Genomic DNA, 20,880 nt, shown 5'->3' on the forward strand with positions numbered 1-20,880 from the left:
TAAGAGTTGGCCGTCTCCGTCACTCTCTTCTCGTCCCCAGCTAGCTGCTTCCCCTCTGCCCAGCCCAGGGAAGAACCTAAGGGCCCATGGTGTGGACTTTGGCCTGCAGGAGTTCAGAGCAAGGTGAGCTCAGGGAGGCCGAGGTAGTCAGGGAACACTTCCTGGAAAAGTGGGACAAGCCCTCAGCCTTGGCATAGCAACCAGAGGGTGTCACCTGCGGCCTCCCTCCATGGCAGACACCACCTAGAAGGCTGCCTGGAAAGGGGGGTGGCACTCCCCACGAGAATGTGGGCAAAGAACACTGCTGAAGTGAGCCACGAGCCTGAGCCTGGCGAGAGGAGCCAGTGCCCAAAGCTGGCTGTCTGCACCCCCATTTCCAGGGGCCCCCAAATGTCGACAGAAAACACCTCCAACCTGCCCCCAATTCCCCTCACCCAGTCCTGAGGAGCAGCAGAGGAGAAACACTAGAGCCTCCTTGATGGCGGCCACCTGCCAAGCCAGCCCAGGGGGTGCCCAGGCCGGAGCGGGCTCACGGGGTGGCAGAGGGGACCCCAGAGCCACCCGGAGGCTCTGCCCACTGCCTCCGTCTGCCCTGGGCCAGGCGTAGGTCACCGCCAAGGACACGTCTTCGCTCTCGCCAGCATTAGTCAGAGGTCATCCCGGAAACCTTCAGGAGGGGGCGGGGCAGGGAGGGACTGGTGGCACTCTGCCATGCTCTATCTGGCCTCGATGTGATGAACAGGACCCAGAGGAGGCGGGCGAGGCTGCCACCCAGAAGCCCGGTGGGTTCCCTGCATCTCCCGAGCTCCCCTGGGCCCAGGGAGATGACAGGACCGACATGCCCTGCGTGGCCATGAAGCCAGGCCTGGCCTGAGGTGCCTGAGGCAGGGCACCGACAGGGCAAGTGCAAGCCCGCGCCTGGCCCGGGATGAAAGCCTTTGGGAGTTAGAACAAAGGCAGGGAAAAGCATCCTGCAGGCCTCCGGGGCCAAGCCTGGGGTCGGGGTCTCTGTTCGAGCTGCCTGCCATCAGCGTCTCAGCCGGTCCAGGCGGGGGGATCACAAGGTGGCCTCCCCTCAGCCTCAGTCACACGCACGCACCACGGACACGACACAACAGACTTTATTGCCCCCCAAGAAGCTATTCTTCCTGCTCTGCCTGCATTGCAGCAGGCCTGGAGGAGAGGGGCCTTAGGAGCCCAGAATATCAGCACGCAACATCTAGGGGCTTAGCCCAGCAGGAAGCAAGCCCCGCCACAGCCTGGCTCATTCTGGGGGAGGGGGGACCCGGGTCCCCTACGGAATGCAGGCAGTGCGTGGAACGGCAAGCGGCGTGAGGGAACAGAAGCGCAAAGGAGCGAGCTGTGGTACCGCGCGAGGCCGGACCCTCCGGCGGCAGCCAGCCGCGGGCAGGCAGGGAGCAGGGCCCCTCACTCCTCCTTCTTGTCCGAGGGGCCATCTACCGCCGCCTGCAGAGGGGACAGAAGAGTGCAAAGCGGTGGGTGGGGGGCAGGGCGCACTCCTCCCCTTTGCCTTCCAGTCCCCTCAGCCCCGGAGACTCAGCCGGGTGCCCCTTTCGCCGCATGCCAGGCAACCGATGAGCCCAGGAAGCACCCCCTGAGCAGCCCCTCACCGTGGCGGCTGCTCTTTCCTGTCTCCTGGGCCTCGCCTGCCCTCCCTCTCATCCTCACGGCAGCCTCTCCATTTCCGAGTCCCTCCGAGGTCCTGCCGGAGAGCCTGCCCTCGACTCCAGCTCTCGGTCCCCCGTTGGGGGCTGGGCACAGCCTCTCCACCCCCCGTGGTACCCAACTTGGGCCCCCAAGTACTCAGTCAAGCTGTCAGAGCTCAGGGGTGTTTCGTAGCCCTTACACACAGTTTCTGGGCTCCCGGAGCAACCGGACACAGGGCAAGTGACTAGGACCTGTGATGCTCCCCGCTCTCTGCCCCAGCGTAGGGAAGGCCAGGGGCAGGGAGGGGAGTTTCCCATGAATCTCTCTGGTAACTTGCTGGGGCCCTTCAGTGAACCTGAATGGGAGTCAGGGGGGCTCCAAACCGTGCACCAGGGGTACACGGCAGGAAAGGATCTCTTCTCGAGGGCACTGATGCTGGGCACGAGGCTGGGAAGGCCCACAGCACAGAGGGCTGGCCCGGAGGCCAAGGCTGCCTTGCTAAGTGACTGCCATCTACCAGGCCACAGCCCTCCTGCCCAAGGAGGGGTTCCGGCTATTGGGGCCCAGACTGGCACCGGCCGGAGCAGCACTAGAGGAAATCAGGGGAACTGGGAGAGACCACAGCCAGCTTGCTGCCAAGGCCTCGCCAAGCAGACAGGTCGGCCTGGAGGCTGAGGGGCTGACCTGCAGCTTTGCGTGCTCCTCCAGCAGGCGGTCGTACTCCTTGGTGAGGCCCTTAGACTGCTTCCGCATGGCCAGAGCTTCATTTTCCGCCTTCTCCAGTTCTGGGGGGAGCGCAAGTGGTGAAGGAAGGAAAATGAAAAGATGAGGTTGAGCGAGAAAAGCCCCGTTTGCTGGAGACGGCAGATGCGTCTGCCCCGGGTCCGTCCCCAGTGAGGCTGTCTGGGAGACCTCTCCTCTCAAGACGCCTCCTCCACCAGCTGCCATGGAAGCATCCCGAAGGAGAGTCTCCAGAAGTGGGAGAGGCCTGGCCAACAAATCTGAGGCAACAGGAAGACATCGAGGCTCCCTCCCCCAAACCTGTCATGGAGACCCTGCGTGGCTCTCAGCAGGAGTGACTTCAGGGGGGCTGGGGGCCTGGGAGAAACATTCTGAAAAGGTTGGGGCTGAAAGCAGCAGTGGGACCCCAGCCTTGAAGCTGGGAACAAGAGACGTGTCAAGAGAGGCCTTCAGGAAGGAAGCAGATGGGAGCATCTCTAGCGGCTTTGGTTTAGCCTGCCTTCCCCACCCACCAGGCCCCTGATGACAAGACACAGTGCCACTCCCCACACCTGGCACTGGCTGAGATGCTCTGGAGGTATCCCCTGCATCTCTGGGGTGCCTGGGCCCTCCTTGGTGGGACCCTGCACAGACCACTAAACCACGAAGCCCCGCTGGCTGAGGCCAACCCCAGCTGGGCTTGGGCTGGGCGAGCCAGGAGCCACTGTTTACTTTTGCCCAGCTCCTCAGCCTGCGTGCGAGTTTGGTATGAATCCTTTGGCACAGAAGGTGCGGCAGCCACCCGTGGAGGCTCTGGAGTTCTGGGGGCCACGGGCAACCCGAGGGCAGTGCTCACTTTGCTTGTTGACAGCCAGCTCGTCCTTCAGCCTCTTGAGATCGGCCTTCAGGCTCCTGTTCTCTTCCTGCACCTTCACTTCGCTGTCCCTGCCACCCAACTTGGTGACACCGCCAGCTTCCTAGGAAGAGCGCCAAGGATCCGGGTCACTCAGGTGGGAGGGGGGAGGGAAGAGGGAGGGAGGGAGAGAAGGCCTGGTCCGTCCTCCCCACTGAGCTGGGATTCCTCAAGCTGTCCTGGGCACTTGCCCCTTCGGAAATGTCAGTGCAGAATCGGGCCACTGCGTGTTCCCAGCCACCTGCTATAGCTCACAGGCCACACACCCTGCCTGCCCTGGCTCCGTTCTCAGCAGCTCCTCCGAGTTTACCCCCAGGCTAGCCAACAACTCAACTTGCTGTCATTTGGGGACTGCAGCCAGTCACCCCCAACTGACCCAGGCCCTCCCGTCTCCCTCTCCCCAAGTGCCACTCTTCACTCTGGCCAAGAAGCCCCCACGCAGCGCTGCCTGGCCAACTGTCTTCTGCCTCTGAATCCAGCTCTGTCCATCTCCTCCTCCCCAGCTTGGCTCACACCTCACCTCCTCGGACAAGCCTTCGAGGATTGCCCCGCCTCGTCCCAAGCTGATAGCCATCCTTGGAAAGACCAGGGGGGTCTTATCTTGGTTGTTTCTGTGCTAACTTGCCCCATGCTCGCAGCCCAGGACTCGGCTCCTTACGGAGTTGGTTTTATCGGGGAAGAGTCTGGCCTGGCTGCAGGGGGGAGAGGCAACAGAGCAGCCAGGGCGCCCCCTTGCCCACCATGACCCCCAGACCCCTCCCAGACACCCACTCTCCACACTGAGAAATGTCCGTTCGTCCATCTGCCCGACTGCTTCACTTTTCGGACAATAGCAGCGTCACACATTTCCGAGGCCCACAAAGAATGTCACGTGGCAGGGGGAAAGGGAGGGGGTGAGGGGGACCCAACTCACCTTCTTGAGCAGGTCGTTCTCCTCCATGTACTTCTTGGCCGCATCACTGGCGCTCTCTGCCTGCTTTTTAAAGGCTTCGTTGGAGGCCAGCAGCGTGGCCTGCTGGGAGATGAGAGTCACCAGGCGTCTAAGCAGGCTATAATTGTTGATAAAATGAAGGGAGAGGAAAAAATGGCTCGTGTGAACTTTTTTGGGTTGTGCCCACCCTCTACCTGCCTCCAACCGAGACCTGTCCTTCTGGATCGCCAGCCTGGAGAAGAGCAACATATTGCCAACACGAGAGCAAAGATGGAGCTGGGAGCTGTCCTGTCCTCTGCCACCATGATTGCTAGTGCCTCCAAAAGGCTGCTTGCAGCCCTGGGGCTCTCTTGCAGCCTTGAAGGCACAGGCAGCAGGGGCCTGACAGGACAATGGGGACCAGGTCTATGTCCAGCCTGGAGGCCCAGAACCTGGCACTCTGCAGGGTAGGGCCCGGACATGCCAAAGCAGCTCCACTGCCCTTTTACTTGCTGCAAGGCTGTGCTCGCCCTCATCACCTGGAGCAGCCCGTGCTGGGGGCACTTCAAATGGGCCAGCCGAATCGTCCAGCCCACCTGGGGAAGCAGACACTACCACTGCCCCCATTTTACAGAGGGGAACAGAGACTCAGCCGGCTGAAGCCATCGCTTATGAGCCAGAAACCAATGTGGCTGGAATGTGCACTCCTGCCCGTTCTGACCCCAAGGCCCGAGCTGGCAACCACGCCATGTTCTGTTTCCAGGGAACCACGCCCCAGGGCAACCACAAGATGGAGACACCTCTTCTCTCCTTGGCCCCTTCCCGCGAGCAGTCCACAGGCAGCTGCCAGAGCACATGTGTTAGACAGGATCACCACCCTGAGGTTTCCCAGGGCGAGGGGGACAGAGGATGAGGGATCAGGGCCCAGGCATACATCTCAGGTCCAGACCAGCCACCCTGCTGCCAGCCAGAAGGATCTCTGTTCGTCTTCAAGGCCAACTGTTCAATATCACGGTAATCCAAGTCAATGCCCCGACCCGTAATGCTGAAGAAGCTGAAGTTGAACAGTTCTATGAAGATCTTTTAGAACTAACACCCAAAAAAGATGTCCTTTTCATTATAGGGGACTGGAATGCCAAAGTAAGAAGTCAAGAAACACCTAGAGGAACAGGCAAGTTTGGCCTTGGAGTACAGAAGGTAGCAGGGCAAAAGCTAGGATGGACCTGCCCAGTCACTGCCCCGAGGAGGGTGCGGGACAGCCAGGGCCCCAGGGGCGAGGGGAGGACTCAGCCAGGGTATTTCCCCAACGAAGTGCTCACTCAGAGGAGACAAAGCAACCGAGGCTGCCTGCTCTGAGGCATCATCTCTGGCCTCTGCAGGGCTCTTGTGGAAACCTGCTACTCACACCGCCCGAGAGGAGCAGGGAGAGACGGGAGGGCCAACGAGATGCCCAGCTTGCCCTGGCCAGGCCCTGGCCTAGCCCCTGCCAGGGATGAGCCTGAGGGGAAGCAGCTCGCGGGGGCTGTGAGGGACCCATCACGCTTCCTGGTTCAGACAGCGGCTCCAGGGGCCCCTGTCAGGACGGGGAGAGCCAGCCGACTGATTCCTGGCAGGAAGGGAGAGTTTCCAGTGACATGTGCTCTCTAAAATTAGCCAGCGGGACCTCGTGGCCTGGGGCTCAGGTTTCCCTGTCTCAGCCCCGACTGCCCACCAGCCTGCCCCCCACCGGGCTGGAGCCCTGGAGATGCAGGGACCTCCTGAGTGCTCCGGGAGCCAGAGAGACAGAAGCAACGTGCCTGAGGCACACAGGCAGAGTGGCGGTCCCCGGAGGAGCCCCACAGGAAAGGCAAGTCTCACTCAACCCCAAACCCACAGGCAGCCCCGAGACGATCCTGGTGGGGTGGAGCCGGCTGCTCCTCCCAGCTGGAGACTGGGTTGGGGGGAGGGCACGTGTGCCACCTGGCAGACCCAGCTGGCAACAACAGGGCGGGCCAACCCAAAGTGACGCTCCCTGTTCGCCAGCCCCCATGGGCCGACTGCAGCAGGGCTGTGAGTGACCACAGTGGCCGAGCCAGGGAGGCCAGGCCCAACTCTGCTTGGGGCCCTCCTGGCCAAGCTCCACTTATGGAGAACCAGGGTGAGCAGCAAGAGCGAACACGTGGTACCGAGCCCCATAACTGCCCACCGTGAGGGCCTCCCCGACTCAGGTCAGGAACCTCCAGGATCCAGGCCCTGCCCCCGCCACACGTCTTTCATGCCACCCGTCTTTCATGCCACCCGTCTTCATCCTTGTCCTGTCCTTTCTTGTTAGACCTGTTCCTTCAACCCAGCCCCTGGCGATTCCGGGTAATTCCCTCTGCCAGGAGCCTCATCCCTCCAGGCTCTCCTGCCCAGCAGCCCAAGCCCCTCGAAGCTCCCCTGGGAGGAGCTCGCCCCAACCTACGCTGACCTGAGCCTTGCCCTGACCACGCCACCAGCAGTAACTGCCGCATCCCAGGAGCAGCCTGTCTGTAGCGTTTGGGGCGGCTAACAGGTCACCCCCTTGCAATTCTCCCCTCTCCTTCCCTCCAACACACCCGACGGCCTGCCTTCAGGATCTTGGCCAGATCCCGACATCCAGAGGCCTACCCAAGGCCTACCCTACTCAGCCCATCCAAGACAAGCCAACCAGCGCTGTGGTAGATGGCATCGCTGATCTACCTGAGCTCTCGGACTTGCATGTCACCCGGGGCCCCAGTCCTCCAGAGGCTTCACTGCTTTTCTCCTGGGTGACTTTAACAGCTCCTAACTGGCCTCCTCCCTACCCTTGATCATACAGTTTTGCAAATCACGACCCCAAGGAAAGCCAGGGGCGACCCTTCTCCAAGACAGTCTGACCATGTCAACCCTCTGCTGCAATCCGTGATGCCTGCCTACTGCCTCTGGCTGGCACACGGCCCTCGGCGAGCTGGTTCTTGTCCCCTCCCCACCTGCATGGCCCTCTGCTTCAGTAACACCGAACCACTGGCTGCGCATGAACACACCAGTCCTTGCTTGCCTCATTTCCATGCTGCTGCATGTCGGCCCGCGCCAGTCCCCCCTCCTGGTGGAGCACACTCACTGATGACTCAAGAGCCAGCCTGCTCACCCCTCTGCCCTTAAAGCCTCTCCTGAACACCCAGGGTCCCCTCCGCCCGTTGCACGGTCCCTGCTCTCTCATCATCTCCCCACATCACTGTGTCACTTGCTCCTCACCTGGCTGCCCAGCTACAGATGTCTTTGGCCCGGGACGACACCCTCAATCTCCCAACCCTCCCGTCCCGGGTCCACCAGGAAGGGGCCCAGCAGATGACATCTCCCGCCCCCCGCAGCTGTGAGACCAAAGCTCTGGCCAGGACAGAACGTGGGTCTGGGGCCCTGGCTCTCCCCGGACTCAGCCTTCCCTCAGCCTGGCCGTGGCGAGGGGGACACAGGCCAACACGGGCAGGGCTTGCCCGTGAGCTGAAGAACAGGGTGACAGCAAACAGCAACAGAAAGGTGCCATGTCAGACCCGTGGTGATGAGCCAGCTAGGCTTGTGACTGCCGTGGTAGCTGAGAAGGCACTTGGGAAAACACTCATCATCAAAGCTGGGGGCAGAGCCCAGTGCCCCGGCCCAAGTCCAAAGGGTGCCCCTGCCGGGTACCTGGAAAAACCAAGAGCAGCACTCCCTAGCATGGCCACCCAGGCCTGCCCAAGAGCTGGCATTCTAGAACTTCTTACTGCCCCTGACACACGTAGGCCCCATGCTCCTGGGCCTGCCCTTCATTCACCCAAGATCCAGCTCCAAAGCTCCTGGGACCCTCCACTCCTTCTCAGGCACGTCAGTGCACCCTTTTTCTGTCTGTCTCCTGAATGCTCTGAGTCTCCCCTGGGACCCAGACCCAGGACAGAGCAGGGCACATGGCGGAAGGTGCTCCGCTTCAGAATCTCCACGTCTCAACAGCACAGAGACAGCAGTCAGCCTAGAGAGAAGCCTGGCGGCCTGCTCTCCCCACGCCTGCTCGATCGCCCGAGTCCTGTTCTGCAGGTACCTATTTTTAGCTGTTTCTGGACAACAGGTGAGAAGACACCTCCAAAGGGATTTCCCAGAGGCACAGGGCTGGCAGAGGGGCCCGGGGTCTGGGTTATGAACGCAGCCAGTGACAGAGGGAGACATCAGGGCCTGAACCGTAAGAGAATCCAAAAGTGGCCTTGGTGGACAAACATCATCCCCCGAGACCCGGTAAGATGTTTCTAAACGCCGAGGAGGGCTTTCCTGCTTTTCTAAAAGGTTGAGTAAACAAGAGTCGGCAGGAGAGCGAGCGAGCCAAGCGTGTCAAGCAGCAGGGACGTGCTTCACAGGTGCTCTCCACCAATCCTGTCTGCCTCCTCTGGGTGAACTGGAGGCGAGGGCAGACAGCTGGCTTCATAGGAAGTGGGACGAGAGCAAGAAGGAGGGTCCTCGCACATCCCAAATGGAATATTCTAGGCCTGTGGCTACCCTGCTCCATCCTGGCTGTTGCCGACTCCGCCACGAGCATTTACCAGGTCACTCGGCCCTCAGGACATGACAGGACAAGACAAATGGGCAGGCACCTTCCCTCACCCTGTTGCACCGGGAGAGTGGGAAGCTGGGGTCACAGCGCCACCTGTTGACATTCCAGGCCGACTACAGCCCTGCCCCAGGCAGTGCCCTGTGCCGCAGGTGGACGGCAGGACAAAACACGGAGGCTACAGTGCAGACGCGTGGGGAAGTGGCCGCCCTGGCGAGGAGCCGAAAGTCAGGTGCCATCCCAGCAAAAGTTTGAGGGAAAAGGAGACAGGCAAAGTCTAAGAGAGCAGGGCTGAAGTGGCCCCAGGGAACTCTCACCCTAATCAGTCTGGAGTCACAGAAATAAGGAGGTGGCAGAAGGGGAAGGACAGCTGACTGAGAAACTGTCCAGGGAAAAAATCTTCTGAGGGCTGCCCCCATCCATCCATCTCAGGAGTACATTTCAGCCCTCAGAGGTCCTCTTCACCCTTGAGGTCAGAAAAAACAGGAGAGGGTCAGGGAAAGGCCAAGGCCCTGCAGTAACTCGAGTTTAAGCCCCGATGTCTATCCTGGGGACAGCAAGGCAAGATACAGAGCGCAGGGGCGGCGGGCCCTCTGGAGCTGAAGAGAAGCCGTGAACAGGAGCGAGTTGTCACGTTGCCTTCTTGAAACCAGGGACAGAGAGCAACCAAAAGAAGCCACACACCCCAGGCAGACGCTCCAGTGCTGAAATACGCTGGGGGCATTCTCTGGCTACTTGGACAGAGTGGTAAGTGAGTGGGTAACAGGTAGGGAGGCCAGAGCTCCCCAAGCGGCAGGAGGAAATAAAGTGCAGGGGTTTTTGCCTTCTTTACACAAAATTCAGACGGGTGTATCTCTCCTTTTCTCCTTTGCCTTTCCCTTCTCTTCTTTTCACAGCTATTTGTAACGCCTCCTCAGACAGCCATTTTGCCTTTTTGCATTTCTTTTTCTTGAGGATGGTCTTGATCACTGCCTCCTGTACAATGTCATAAACCTCCGTCCATAGTTCTTCAGGCACTCTGTCTATCAGATCTCATCCCTTGAATCTATTTGTCACTTCCACTATATATACCTAAGAGATTTGATTTAAGTCATACCTGAATGGCCTAGTGGCTTTCCCTACTTTCTTCAATTTAAGTCTGAATTTGGCAATAAGGATCATGATCTGAGCCACAGTCAGCTCCCGGTCTTGTTTTTGCTGACTGTATAGAGCTTCTCCATCTTTGGCTGCAAAGACTATAATCAATCTGATTTCGGTGTTGACCATCTGGTGATGTCCATGTGTAGTCTTCTCTTGTGTTGTTGGAAGAGGATGTTTGCTATGACCAGTGTGTTCTCTTGGCAAAACTCTGTTAGCCTTTGCCCTGCTTCATTCTGTACTCCAAGGTCAAACTTGCCTGTTACTCCAGGTATCTCTTAACTTCTTATTTTTGCATTCCAGTCCCCTACGATGAAAAGGACATCTTTTTTTGGTGTTAGTTCTAGAAGGTCTTGTAGGTCTTCACAGAACCATTCAACTTCAGCTTCTTCAGCATTACTGGTCAGGGCATACTTGGATTACCGTCATAGTGAATGGTTTGCCTTGGAAACGAAGAGATCATTCTGTCACTTTTGAGATTGGATCCAAGTACTACATTTTTGACTCTTTTGTTGACTCTGATGACTACTCCATTTCTTCTAAGGGATTCTTGCCCACAGTAGTAGATATAATGGTCATCTGAGTTAAATTCACCCATTCCAGTCCATTTTAGTTCACTGATTCCTAAAACGTCAACATTCACTCTTGCCATCTCCTGTTTGATCACTTCCAATTTGCCTTGATTCATGGAACTAACATTCCAGGTTCCTATGCAGTATTGCTTTTTACAGCATCAGACTTTACTTTCATCACCAGTCACATCCAGAGCTGGGTATTGTTTTTGCTTTGGCTCTGTCTCTTCCATTCTTTCTGGAGTTATTTCTCCACTGATCTCCAGTAGCATACTGGGCACCTACCAACCTGGGGAGTTCATCTTTCAGTGTTCTATCTTTTTGCCTTTTCATGCTGTTCATGGGGTTCTTAAGGCAAGAATACTGAAGTGGTTTGCCATTCCCTTCTCCAGTGGACCATGTTTTGTCAGAACTCTCCACCACAACCTTTCAAATAGCTGAGAAAAGAAGAGAAGCTAAAGGCAAAGGAGAAAAGGAAAGATACCCATCTGAATGCAGGGTTCCAAAGAATGGTGAGGAGAAATAAGAAAACCTTCCTCAGTGATCAATGCAAAGAAAAACAGGAAAACGGTAGAATGGGAAAGACCACTGATCTCTTCAAGAAAATTAGAGATAGCAAGGGAACATTTCATGCATAGATGGGCACAATAAAGGACAGAAACTGTGTGGACCTAACAGAAGCAGAAGATATTAAGAAAAGGTGGCAAGAATACACATAAGAACTATACAAAAAAGGTCTTAATGACCTAGAAAACCATGATGGTGTGATCACTCACCTAAAACCAGATATCCTGGAGTGTGAAGTCAAGTGGGCCTTAGGAAGCATCACTACAACACAGCTAGTGGAGGTGAAAGAATTCCAGCTAAGCTATTTCAAGTCCTAAAAGATGCTGCTGCTAAAGTGCTACACTCAATTTGCCAGCCCATTTGGAAAACTCAGCAGTGGCCACAGGAATGGAAAAGGTCAGTTTTCATTCCAATCCCAAAGAAAGGCAATGCCAAAGAATGTTCAAACTACCGCACAATTGCACTCATCTTACACGTTAGCAAAGTAAAGCTCAAAATTCTCCAAGTGAGGTTTCAACAGTACATGAACCAAAAACTTCCAGATGTTCAAGCTAGATTTAGAAAAGGCAGAGGAACCAGAGATCGAATTGCCAACATCTGCTGGATCATCGAAAAAGCAAGAGAGTTCCAGAAAAACATCTACTTCTGCTTTGTTGACTAATGCCAAAGCCTTTGACTGTGTGGATCACAACAAACGGTGGAAAATTCTTCAAGAGATGGGAATTCCAGACCACCTTACCTGCCTCCTGAGAAATCTGTATGCAGGTCAAGAAGCAACAGTTAGAACCCTACATGGAACTCAGCTATCAGGGAATCCACCTGCCACGCAGGAGACCCTAGTTCAATTCTGGGGTCGGGAAGATCTGCTGGAGAAGGGATAGGCTACACACTCCAGTATTCTTGGGCTTCTCTTATGGCTCAGATGGTAAAGAATCCACCTGCAATGCAGGAGACCTGGGATGGGAAGATCCCCTGGAGAAGGGAAAGGCTACTCCAGTACTCTGGCCTGGAGAATTCCAGGGACTGTATAGCCCATGGGGTCACAAAGAGTTGGAGAGGACCGAGTAACTTTCACACACAAAAGTGTTTTTCTTATGTAAATGTTTTTCTTAATGAAACTTTAGAATCTGTCTTTCTTCAAAGTGGTTCAAGATTAATTTTTTTTCTTTTCTCAAACCTTGGGCTGATAATGGTTCAACAAACCAGTATTCATGTCAATTGTTTTATGGCCGGGGTGGGGGGATGAGACATCTTGTGTCATCCTATCTCAAAAATGCGTATATATTGTGGGAGAGGGACCTGGTGAAACTCCCCCAGCCTTGAGGTGTCTCTCTTACCTGATTAATAAGCTTGCTACCAGACAAAAAACACCTTGCTAAAAACTAGTAAGGGGACATTCTTTCTGTCCCCTTCTGATATCTATGCCAGAAGTTTTCCCTATCTGTTATACTTTAATAAAACTATGCTACACAAAATGCTCCAAGTAGTCAAGCCTCGTCTCTGACCCTGGATCGAACTCCTTTCCTTCAGAGGTCATGGCTCGGCTTGCAGCAGCAACCTTTCAGAGGGAGGGAGCAGTCACCCCACATGTGCCCCACACAGTAAGTGTTGGTCGCTTAGTCGTGCCCAACTCTTTATGACCCCATGGACCGCAGCCCACCAGGTTCCTCTGTCCATGAGATTTTCCAGGCAAGGATACTGGAGTGGGTCGCCATTTCCTTCTCCAGGGGATCTTCCCAACCCAGGGATCGAACCCGGGTCTCCTGCACTGCAGGCAGATTCTTTACCGACTGAGCTACGAGGAAAGCCCCACAGAGTACTCTAATCCAAAGCAAAGTGTCTCTTGCAAAGCAATGAGCCCAGAAACAGGCCTGGCCCAAACAGGAAACAAAGCAAAGGACTAGACATGGTATCAGCTACTTGATCCAACACAGAGGCCACCGGTGGCCTTTCCGTTCAAATAAATTAAAATTTTGTTCCTATCACTTCATGGCAAATAGATGGGGAAACAACGGAAACACTGACAGACTGTATCCTTGGGCTCCAAAATCACTGCAGATGGTGACTACAGCCATGAAATTCAAAGACGCTCACTCCTTGGAAGAAAAGCTATGACCAACCTAGACAGCATGTTAAAAAGCAGAGACATTCCTTTGCCGACAAAGGTCCATCTAGTCAAAGCTATGGTTTTTCCAGTAGTCATGTATGGATATGAGAGTTGGACTATAAAGAATGCTTAGCACCGAAAAATTGATGCTTTTGAACTGTGGTGTTGTTAAGAGTCCCTTGGATAGCAAGGAGATCAAACCAGTCCATCCTAAAAGAAATTAGTCCTGAATATTCATTGGAATATTCACTGCTGCTGAAGCTGAAGCTCCAATACTTTGGCCACCTGATGCAAAGAACTGAATCACTGGAAAAAACCTGATGCTGGGAAAGATTGAAGGCAGGAGAAGGGGGACGACAGAGGATGAGATGGTTGGATGGCATCACTGACTCGATGGACATGAGTTTGAGCAAGCTCTGGGAGTTGGCAATGGACAGGGAAGCCTGGTGTGCTGCAGTCCACGGGGTCGCAAAGAGTCAGACACGACTGAGCGACTGAACTGAAATGATATTAAATGAAAAATCTAGCTCCTCAGTCACAGCAGCCACACTTGTTCACAGCAAGCATGTTTCCAGCCTGGAGGCAACTGGTCAGACGGCCCTGGGCTGGAGAAGTTCACAACCCTTCCCATCTCTAGACCTGCTCTCCACGCCTCCTGCCCTCTGCCTTCAGAGAAAGGGGCCCTGCTGGAACATTAGGCTTCCTTCCCATGACCTTGGAATCAGGAAGACTGAACCCCTATTGTTTGGCACCCTGCCCCCAAAGTGCTCATCTGCCATTTGCCTTTAGAGTATGAGGAAGAGAATTCTTTGGCCAAAACCAAGTAGCTAAGCAAACAATCCAATTTTAAAAGAAGCTGATGCTCATTCCGATGCATGTCAGATGGTCTTCTGTGATCTCTTCTTAGGCAACTCCCCCCACTTTACCGCAGTCCCCACTTTATCAGAGCTCCTGCTGGGCCTAGCACCCACAGGACACCAGCACACTAATGCAGCTGGGGGACTTTGGCTGGAGGAGGAGGGGACTAGAAATCAATGGACTTATCAAAAAGGCTGTTACTCAGTGCTCAGCTCTGAAGCACTATTATATTTAGAGTCTCAGAAAATGATGGCAGCTGACTGACGGATCAAGAGGAAATAAAGGTCAAAAATCCCTCTACCTGGCCTCCTAAGGTCAGCCCTCCAGTTAAATTACTTTATCTCTGGGATGATCTCAGATTTTAAAAACCCCTCAGTTACCTTATCTGGGTGCGCATTAAAGCGAGAGTAAAAAAGTATACTTTTTTAGGTTTCCCTTGTGGCTCAGCTGGTAAAGAATCCGCCTGCAATGCGGGAGACCTGGGTTCGATCCCTGGGTTGGGAAGATCCCCTGGAGATGGGAAAGGCTACCCACTCCAGTATTCTGGCCTAAGGAATTCCATGGACTATATAGTCCATGGGGCCGCAAAGAGTCGGACACGACTGAGCCACTTTCACTTTCATAAAAGTATAAGCAAAACCTGCAAAGTAATCTGGGAAATGTGACCAGTCACCACTGAGTTGGTTACTATGAAGTTACTCTAAGGTTCTCATACGCAAGATGCTAGCGTGCTTAAGACTTTTTAACCAAGTCCCTCTCTTTTCAAAGATAGGCCAAAATCCTGTTTTGCCTGTAAACATGCTATTTGGGATTGGCTTCAAAATACTCCAGAGGATAACGGGGGTGATCAAACTAGACTGGCCAAGGAGACGCTCGCTGTTGAAGCTGAGTGACACCCTTGGGGGGCTTGCTCTTCTCTGCTGCCTCCAGTGCTCGGCCAGGCCTGAGAACCCCCAGCAACATCCAACCAGATGCCAGGGCCCTGAGGCTTCCTTGGTGTGTCCCCTCGCCAGCCCTTCCTTGGCCGGCCTCTCCCAGCCCTCCACTCGTGCCCCTGCACTCACTCTCCCCACCCTGTGCCCAGCCTGGAATGTAAGACCCTGAGGGCCAGGCCTGGCATCCTCTGTGGCACAGCCCACCACACGAGTGGGGAAAATCCCACAAAACTCTTTCACTACTTGGGGTGATACCAGGAACAGTCACTGTTTATGAAGCACTCCCCATAGGCCAGGCAGGATGCCAAGAACACAGCCCCGGTCACCTCGATCCTTACACCAAGCCTGTGAAAAGGCATCCTCGGCCGTTTAACAAGGGAGGGAAAAGGCTCCAGAGACTGAGTGATTTCCTCGAGGTGACATGGCTCAACAGTAACAGACCCAGGGCCCAAACCCAGCTAATTCCAACACCCGCTCTCACTACAGCCACCTGCCTCTCAGGGCCGTCATGGGCTGTTACAGTCCCCTGGGCAAGGGAACTTTGCAGCAAAGCCCAGGCAGCCCCATCCGTACTGACTGTGGCGACAGAACCCAGCCTCAAAGGAGTAGGCAGAAAACAAGAGGGAACCATGGATCAAGTTCAGGACGTTATAGATGGAGGGATTTCACACACAAGGCCCTTCCCAGGTCTGGATGCCACTACTGCTTTGGTCCTGACCACTCACATTCCACAAAGGTGAAAAAAACAGAGCTTGACTCTTAGAACCTGAAAACCTCAGCCCAGCAAAAGCTGCCAGGCAGCCACACCCACAACTGCAGAGGGACACCGGCCAGTTGCAGCCCCACTCAGAGCAGGGAAGGAGGCACGAAGGCAACAGATGAGACACAGTGCACACCGCCCGGGTCCGTGCTAAATGGTGACCTGTACCGTGCCCTCACAGGCCAGAGACCCGGAGCGCAATGCCAGAACCAGCAGCATCCGTGTCCTCGACACATGTGTCTTCACGGGTACTCCCCCCAGCCCCAGAATTCCTGCTCCCAGCGCTCAGGAGACCTGAAGAGCTGGGCGTCCAACCTAGAACAGTCGGCACAGTAGCTCGAGGAGTTCAACCTAGACAGGGGCCTGAAGCCGGCCCTGTCTGCCCAGGATGCTCCCTTCAGGCCCGAAGGGGAAGGCAGCCCTATGTGTGTGCCTGGCCCTTGGCACGGAGCTGGCAAGACTAAAGGGGGTGACCCTATGTCGCCATGTCTCAGGCCACCAGGGCCTTGGAGGTCAGCACAGCGAGGGCCTCGCACCGCAGGATCAGGAAGGCAGGAAGCACAAACAGGGGGTCTGGGCTGGACTGGCAGGCCAGGGGGTGGGGGTGGGGGGCCCAGGCTGAGGCCACGGAAATAGGGAAGGGGCCCCACGTGGCTGGTTCATGACAGAGAGACCAAAGCAAAGACTCAGAGGGCTGCAGGAAGGGGTCACATCCTGAAGGTCTTGGGGTCAAAGGCGCTCTGAAGGCACTGGAAATGGGCGGTAGGGTGGTTTTACGCCATCAGAAAGCTCACTTAGCTGGACCAAGCAGTGCAGACAGGCTACGAGGGCAACTCTGGGGCAGGAAGCCTACCTGAGATGACGCGGCGCTTTCTGGACACCAAGGAAGAGAAGCTCAGGAGGCAAGCTCCTTGGTTTGTGGAGGGGGGACGGAGTTCCCGTTTTGAAGATGAAGAGTTCAGGAAGGCCGCCTGTACAACTGCACGTGGGCCAAACACTCCTGAGCTGCACACCTAATAACGGTTTAAGGTGGGAGGACTTCCCTGGTGGTCCAGTGGTTAGGACTCTGTGCCTTTAGGCCCGAGGGCCCAGGTTCAATCCCTGGTAGGGGAACTAGGATCCTACAAGCCAAGCAGCCAGGCCAAAACAGCAACCGACGAATACGAGAAAGCCTGTTTGACAATCTCATATATGACAGAAGAACCAAAAAGTGGTTCAGATAGCCCACTTGATACTATGTACGTTTGACAATTACAAACAGATGAACAAAAAAGATACCACAGGAGCTGGGGAATCGCCTGTGATGAGAAAAACAGGCAGAGCTCCCCGGGGCTTCTGTGTGGAGACAGCTGTTCTCGAACTTCACGGCCCAGCCCACAGTGCAGGGAGCACTGAGATCTGGGAAGGTAACAAGCTGCCCCACGTCAGAGCAACCATGGAGCAGCAGGGCGGAGCTTTGTGGGGAAGGGCACACTTAAGGATGTGATGCATTCTTTTAAGTCCTCGGCCCCCATTTGCAATTACAATGGCTGCTCAAGGCTCCCCCCCACCATGTGCTCTTTTTCCATTGGTGGTGGTCGCAGGCGTAACCTGAGCTCCCTGACCAGGGATTGAACCCAAGCCCTTGGCAGTCAAAGCACAGCTTCTTAACCACTGGACCACCACCAGGGAATTCTCCCCTTGCGTGCTCTTAACCCCAGACCCAGGAGGAGCAAGCGCCACTCCCAGCCTCTTCTCCTAGCCTTGCTCTCTCCCTCTGCAGTCCCATCACCACAAACCTGCTGTCTCTCTCCCCTAGTCTTGCCTCTCCTTGAATCGGCCTTCATTACCTTTAACCTGGCTTCCAGGGAGTGGTTGCCCAGCCCTCTCACCCATCTGCCATCCTTCAACCCCTCCGTGAAGCCACCCCCCTCCACTGCCCAGCCCCCGCTTCCTCGTGCCTTCCAGCAGGCCTCTCAGTCTCCCTTCCCCCGTGTGCGTGTGCCAGTCTTCCTCTGGGTTCTGTCACTCTGCAGGCACCCACAGCAGAACCACCGCCGCCTCCGCCTCTGAGGCTTGGGGTCCCCACTAGTCCCCCAACTTTCTCCCCCCAGCACCTCGGAAACCTGATTCAGGCCGCCAGCATCTCCCAATTCAGTGATCTCCCCTTTGTGCCCCCTGCTTCTAGGTGCTAGTGCGCTAATAACTACCCCACCCCAGGCGCTGTTGCCAAGTGTGAATGTGCAACTTGGACCATGGCACAGCACTGCTGGAAAAATGCAGCGCTCTACCACGCAGAAGTCGGGTACACACTCTGAAACTGGCATTAAAAACCCTCCGCCATGTCTCTGGCCACTCCTGAGTCATCCACCCTGCTCCACGTGCTCCTTCTCGAACAGCTCACTGGGGTTCTAGGACTGGGCCAGTACCTGCCAGTGAGACATGTGCAAATTCGGAGGAGAAAAACAGATAGGAAGACGGACACAAACACTATGACCAAGAGGTCCAGCTGAGAGGCATGCAAAGTGGCAACTGAGAGGGGTTTTCCTTGTTTATGAGAGAAAATCGGGATGAGCTTGACGTTCAGCAGCAGGGGACTGGTAGATTCCTAAGAACGCTGGAAACTGATGGGTTGTCCTAGAACAATGTTCATGACGGACAGTGGAAGATCCAAGTTCGCCTGTGGTAGTTCCAATGCGAAGACGTGTGTGGCTGCTATAGGGAAAGAACTCAGGTGCTGAGGTCCTATCACTTTAAATCTGAATTCTCAGTTCTGCTGATGACTAGCTCTGGGAACTTGGGTCTCTGAATCTCAGCCTCTTCTTTGCAGAACTACTGTAAAAATTAATGTGTGCTTGGCACATGGAATCCTTAACAAATGGTAGCTGGTATCAGTCTAGAAAGATATTCAACAAAGGCATGTGGCAACATTGGTTGACATTTTAGAGGACGTATTTTATTTATTTAAAGCCTCAACTTCCTCTAAAGGCTATATACTACTATCAGATGGCTTAATAATCTTCAGATGGGGGCTTCCCTGGTGGTCCAGTGGTTAAGAATCCGCCTTGCAAGGCAGGTGACGATCCTTGGGTGGGGAAATAAGATCCCGCATGCCATGGTGCAACTGAGCCCTCGTGTAACAACTACTGAAGCCCGTGCACTCCAGAGACTGTGCCACAATTAGAGAGCCCATGGGCCACAAAGAAAGATCCCACATGACACAGCAAAGATCCTGCAGGCTGCAAGTAAGACCAATGTGGCCAAATAATCTTCAGAGTACAAAAGGGACTAAGAGATTAAAGTCACAGGACTCCTAAAACTTAGGCTAAGGCTGATGCACAGATTGTGTGCTTGACCGAGGCACCTTCCTACAAAAATCCAGGGGAACAAACAGCCTACTATCCAGTCTACAGTCAGGGGCAGACTATAAACCAACAATCTGGTACTAAGAGCTCACACCAACACAAACAAGCGGGCATCCGAACTGGTATCAGAACTAGGCAGAGGCTTGGGCTGGCCACTTAGAACCTGTGCAACTCAGGCCATCTCTCCAATACTCCCTCTCTCCCGGGTTGCCCTTTTCCACTTACAAAGGCCCCCTGAATTATGAAGCTATTACAGAAGTCCTTACTGACTTCAAGCCGAACCAGAACCCAAACAGCTCACACACACGCACACAACTACTCTCCCTCAGTGTTCCTGTAGCAGATCTGTCTCCTGTACAACGATGCTCTGGTTACAGAGCTAAGACCGTAAGCGGGACTCCACAAAACAATTCTAATACAACTAAACTTGACCCAGCTGTGACAGAGAGACATCTCTCTTGTTCTTTCACACAGACTTGCACACGGCTAACAAGAGTTAGTAGGTCATTTATGCAAAAGAAAAGTGTACAAAAGTTGAGAGGAGCACGCAAGCAAAGCCATGTAGGGCAATAAAGGAACTAGCCCATGTAGGGCAGACAGAGGAGAGAAGACAGTAGTCTTCAAAGAGAAAGCGCTTCTGAAACTACAGGACAGACAGAGCATGGTTTCTGGAAATACCAACCAGGTACATGAGGAGAGAGAGTACACCAAGTGTTTTAAATGCACTTGACCACTGAGTCACTTTGCTGTACACCTAAAACTAACACAACACTGTAAATGAACTATAGTTCAATTTTTTTTAATGGTTAACAATTAAATGCCAGGGTCACTGGGAGCTCAGCGAAACGCAGGTCCTTGTCAGCAGGCCAGGGGTAGGGCAGAGGGTCTCCGTTCCCAACAAGCCCCCAGGTCTGACCAATGCTGCTGGCCACAGGCCACGTTGAGAACAGCTAGGTGCCAGGGAACCAGGATCCCACAGATCCCATTTCCAATGATTAAACACAGAAAACGGGGAAAAAAAGAAGCATCCTGTGCCAGATTAGAAAGCATCAATGTGGGAAAGTGGTTTTTTGATGGTAAAAATTTCCAACCGGCTCATATGTGTGTGACCAGGGAACTGATTTAACACACGACAGTGCCCTCACAGCATGGAACACTGCACAGCCATGAAGCACAGGAGAAGTCTGTGCAAGCCATTTGGAAAAACTGCCAAGATAATTGAGTGAAAAGAGCAAGTCAAAGCAGAGCAAAAAAAAAAAAAAAAAAACAACCCATAGTGCTCATAAGAAAAAAGTTAACATATATGTAAAAGATTATTTTTAAAAGTTTCAGACACATCCCACTTATTACCTATAGCTATCTCTGAAGATGAAAACTTGCAGTTTCTCACCACACATTACTATCTGAAGTTTGGGGAGCTTTGTTTATTTTTACAGTGAGTAGGGATAACTTCTGAAATCAGAATAACAAAGATGATAATTGTGTTCTTAAAGTGTTTCCTGCAAGCTGCGTATGAGCTGTGTATTTGGGCAAGAACAGTTCTATGGCTAATGTCATGCAAAGAGAGAAGTTCCTCAAGGGTCACAGCCACTATACAGGATGTGGCCCCTAGACTAGAGAGGAGTATTATCATCTTGGAAAATTCTAGAAACTAAACAGATCACCCGTGGGCAACTAGTGAATCCACACCGATCCTTGGGGTCACTGTTTCCTTTTCTAAAAAGTCACATGAGAACGACTTCACACCGTTTTTTTTTTGATCAGCTACTGGACAGGGACCCAGGAGGGTGTGGCAGGTACAGCAAAGCCTCTTTCAGCCAAGATGGACAACGAACAG

At 54.2% G+C, this 20,880-nt stretch overlaps 1 protein-coding gene across 4 annotated transcripts in view; it reads right to left on the bottom strand.

Moving 5' to 3' along the window:
* Positions 1-1,103: 1,103 nt before the first annotated feature.
* BCAP31 (B cell receptor associated protein 31) overlaps positions 1,104-20,880 on the bottom strand; it is a 28,198-nt gene continuing 8,421 nt past the window's right edge. For 3 of the 4 annotated variants that reach the window (XM_081564533.1, XM_081564534.1, XM_081564535.1), the window contains exons 5-8: positions 4,215-4,350; positions 3,245-3,365; positions 2,353-2,453; positions 1,104-1,467 (exon numbers count right to left, since the gene is read on the bottom strand). In XM_081564533.1, coding sequence (XP_081420659.1) covers positions 1,429-1,467; positions 2,353-2,453; positions 3,245-3,365; positions 4,215-4,350 — 397 coding nt within the window. In that variant the 3' untranslated portion in view covers positions 1,104-1,428. Of the gene's footprint in view, positions 1,468-2,352; positions 2,454-3,244; positions 3,366-4,205; positions 4,351-20,880 lie in introns of all 4 variants that reach the window. The other variant, XM_081564532.1, reaches the window with a different exon arrangement.

Source organism: Giraffa tippelskirchi, chromosome X (assembly GCF_054371585.1).
Source record: "Giraffa tippelskirchi isolate mGirTip1 chromosome X, T2T-mGirTip1v1.2.pri, whole genome shotgun sequence".
In the NCBI taxonomy this organism is placed as follows: Eukaryota; Metazoa; Chordata; class Mammalia; order Artiodactyla; family Giraffidae; genus Giraffa; species Giraffa tippelskirchi.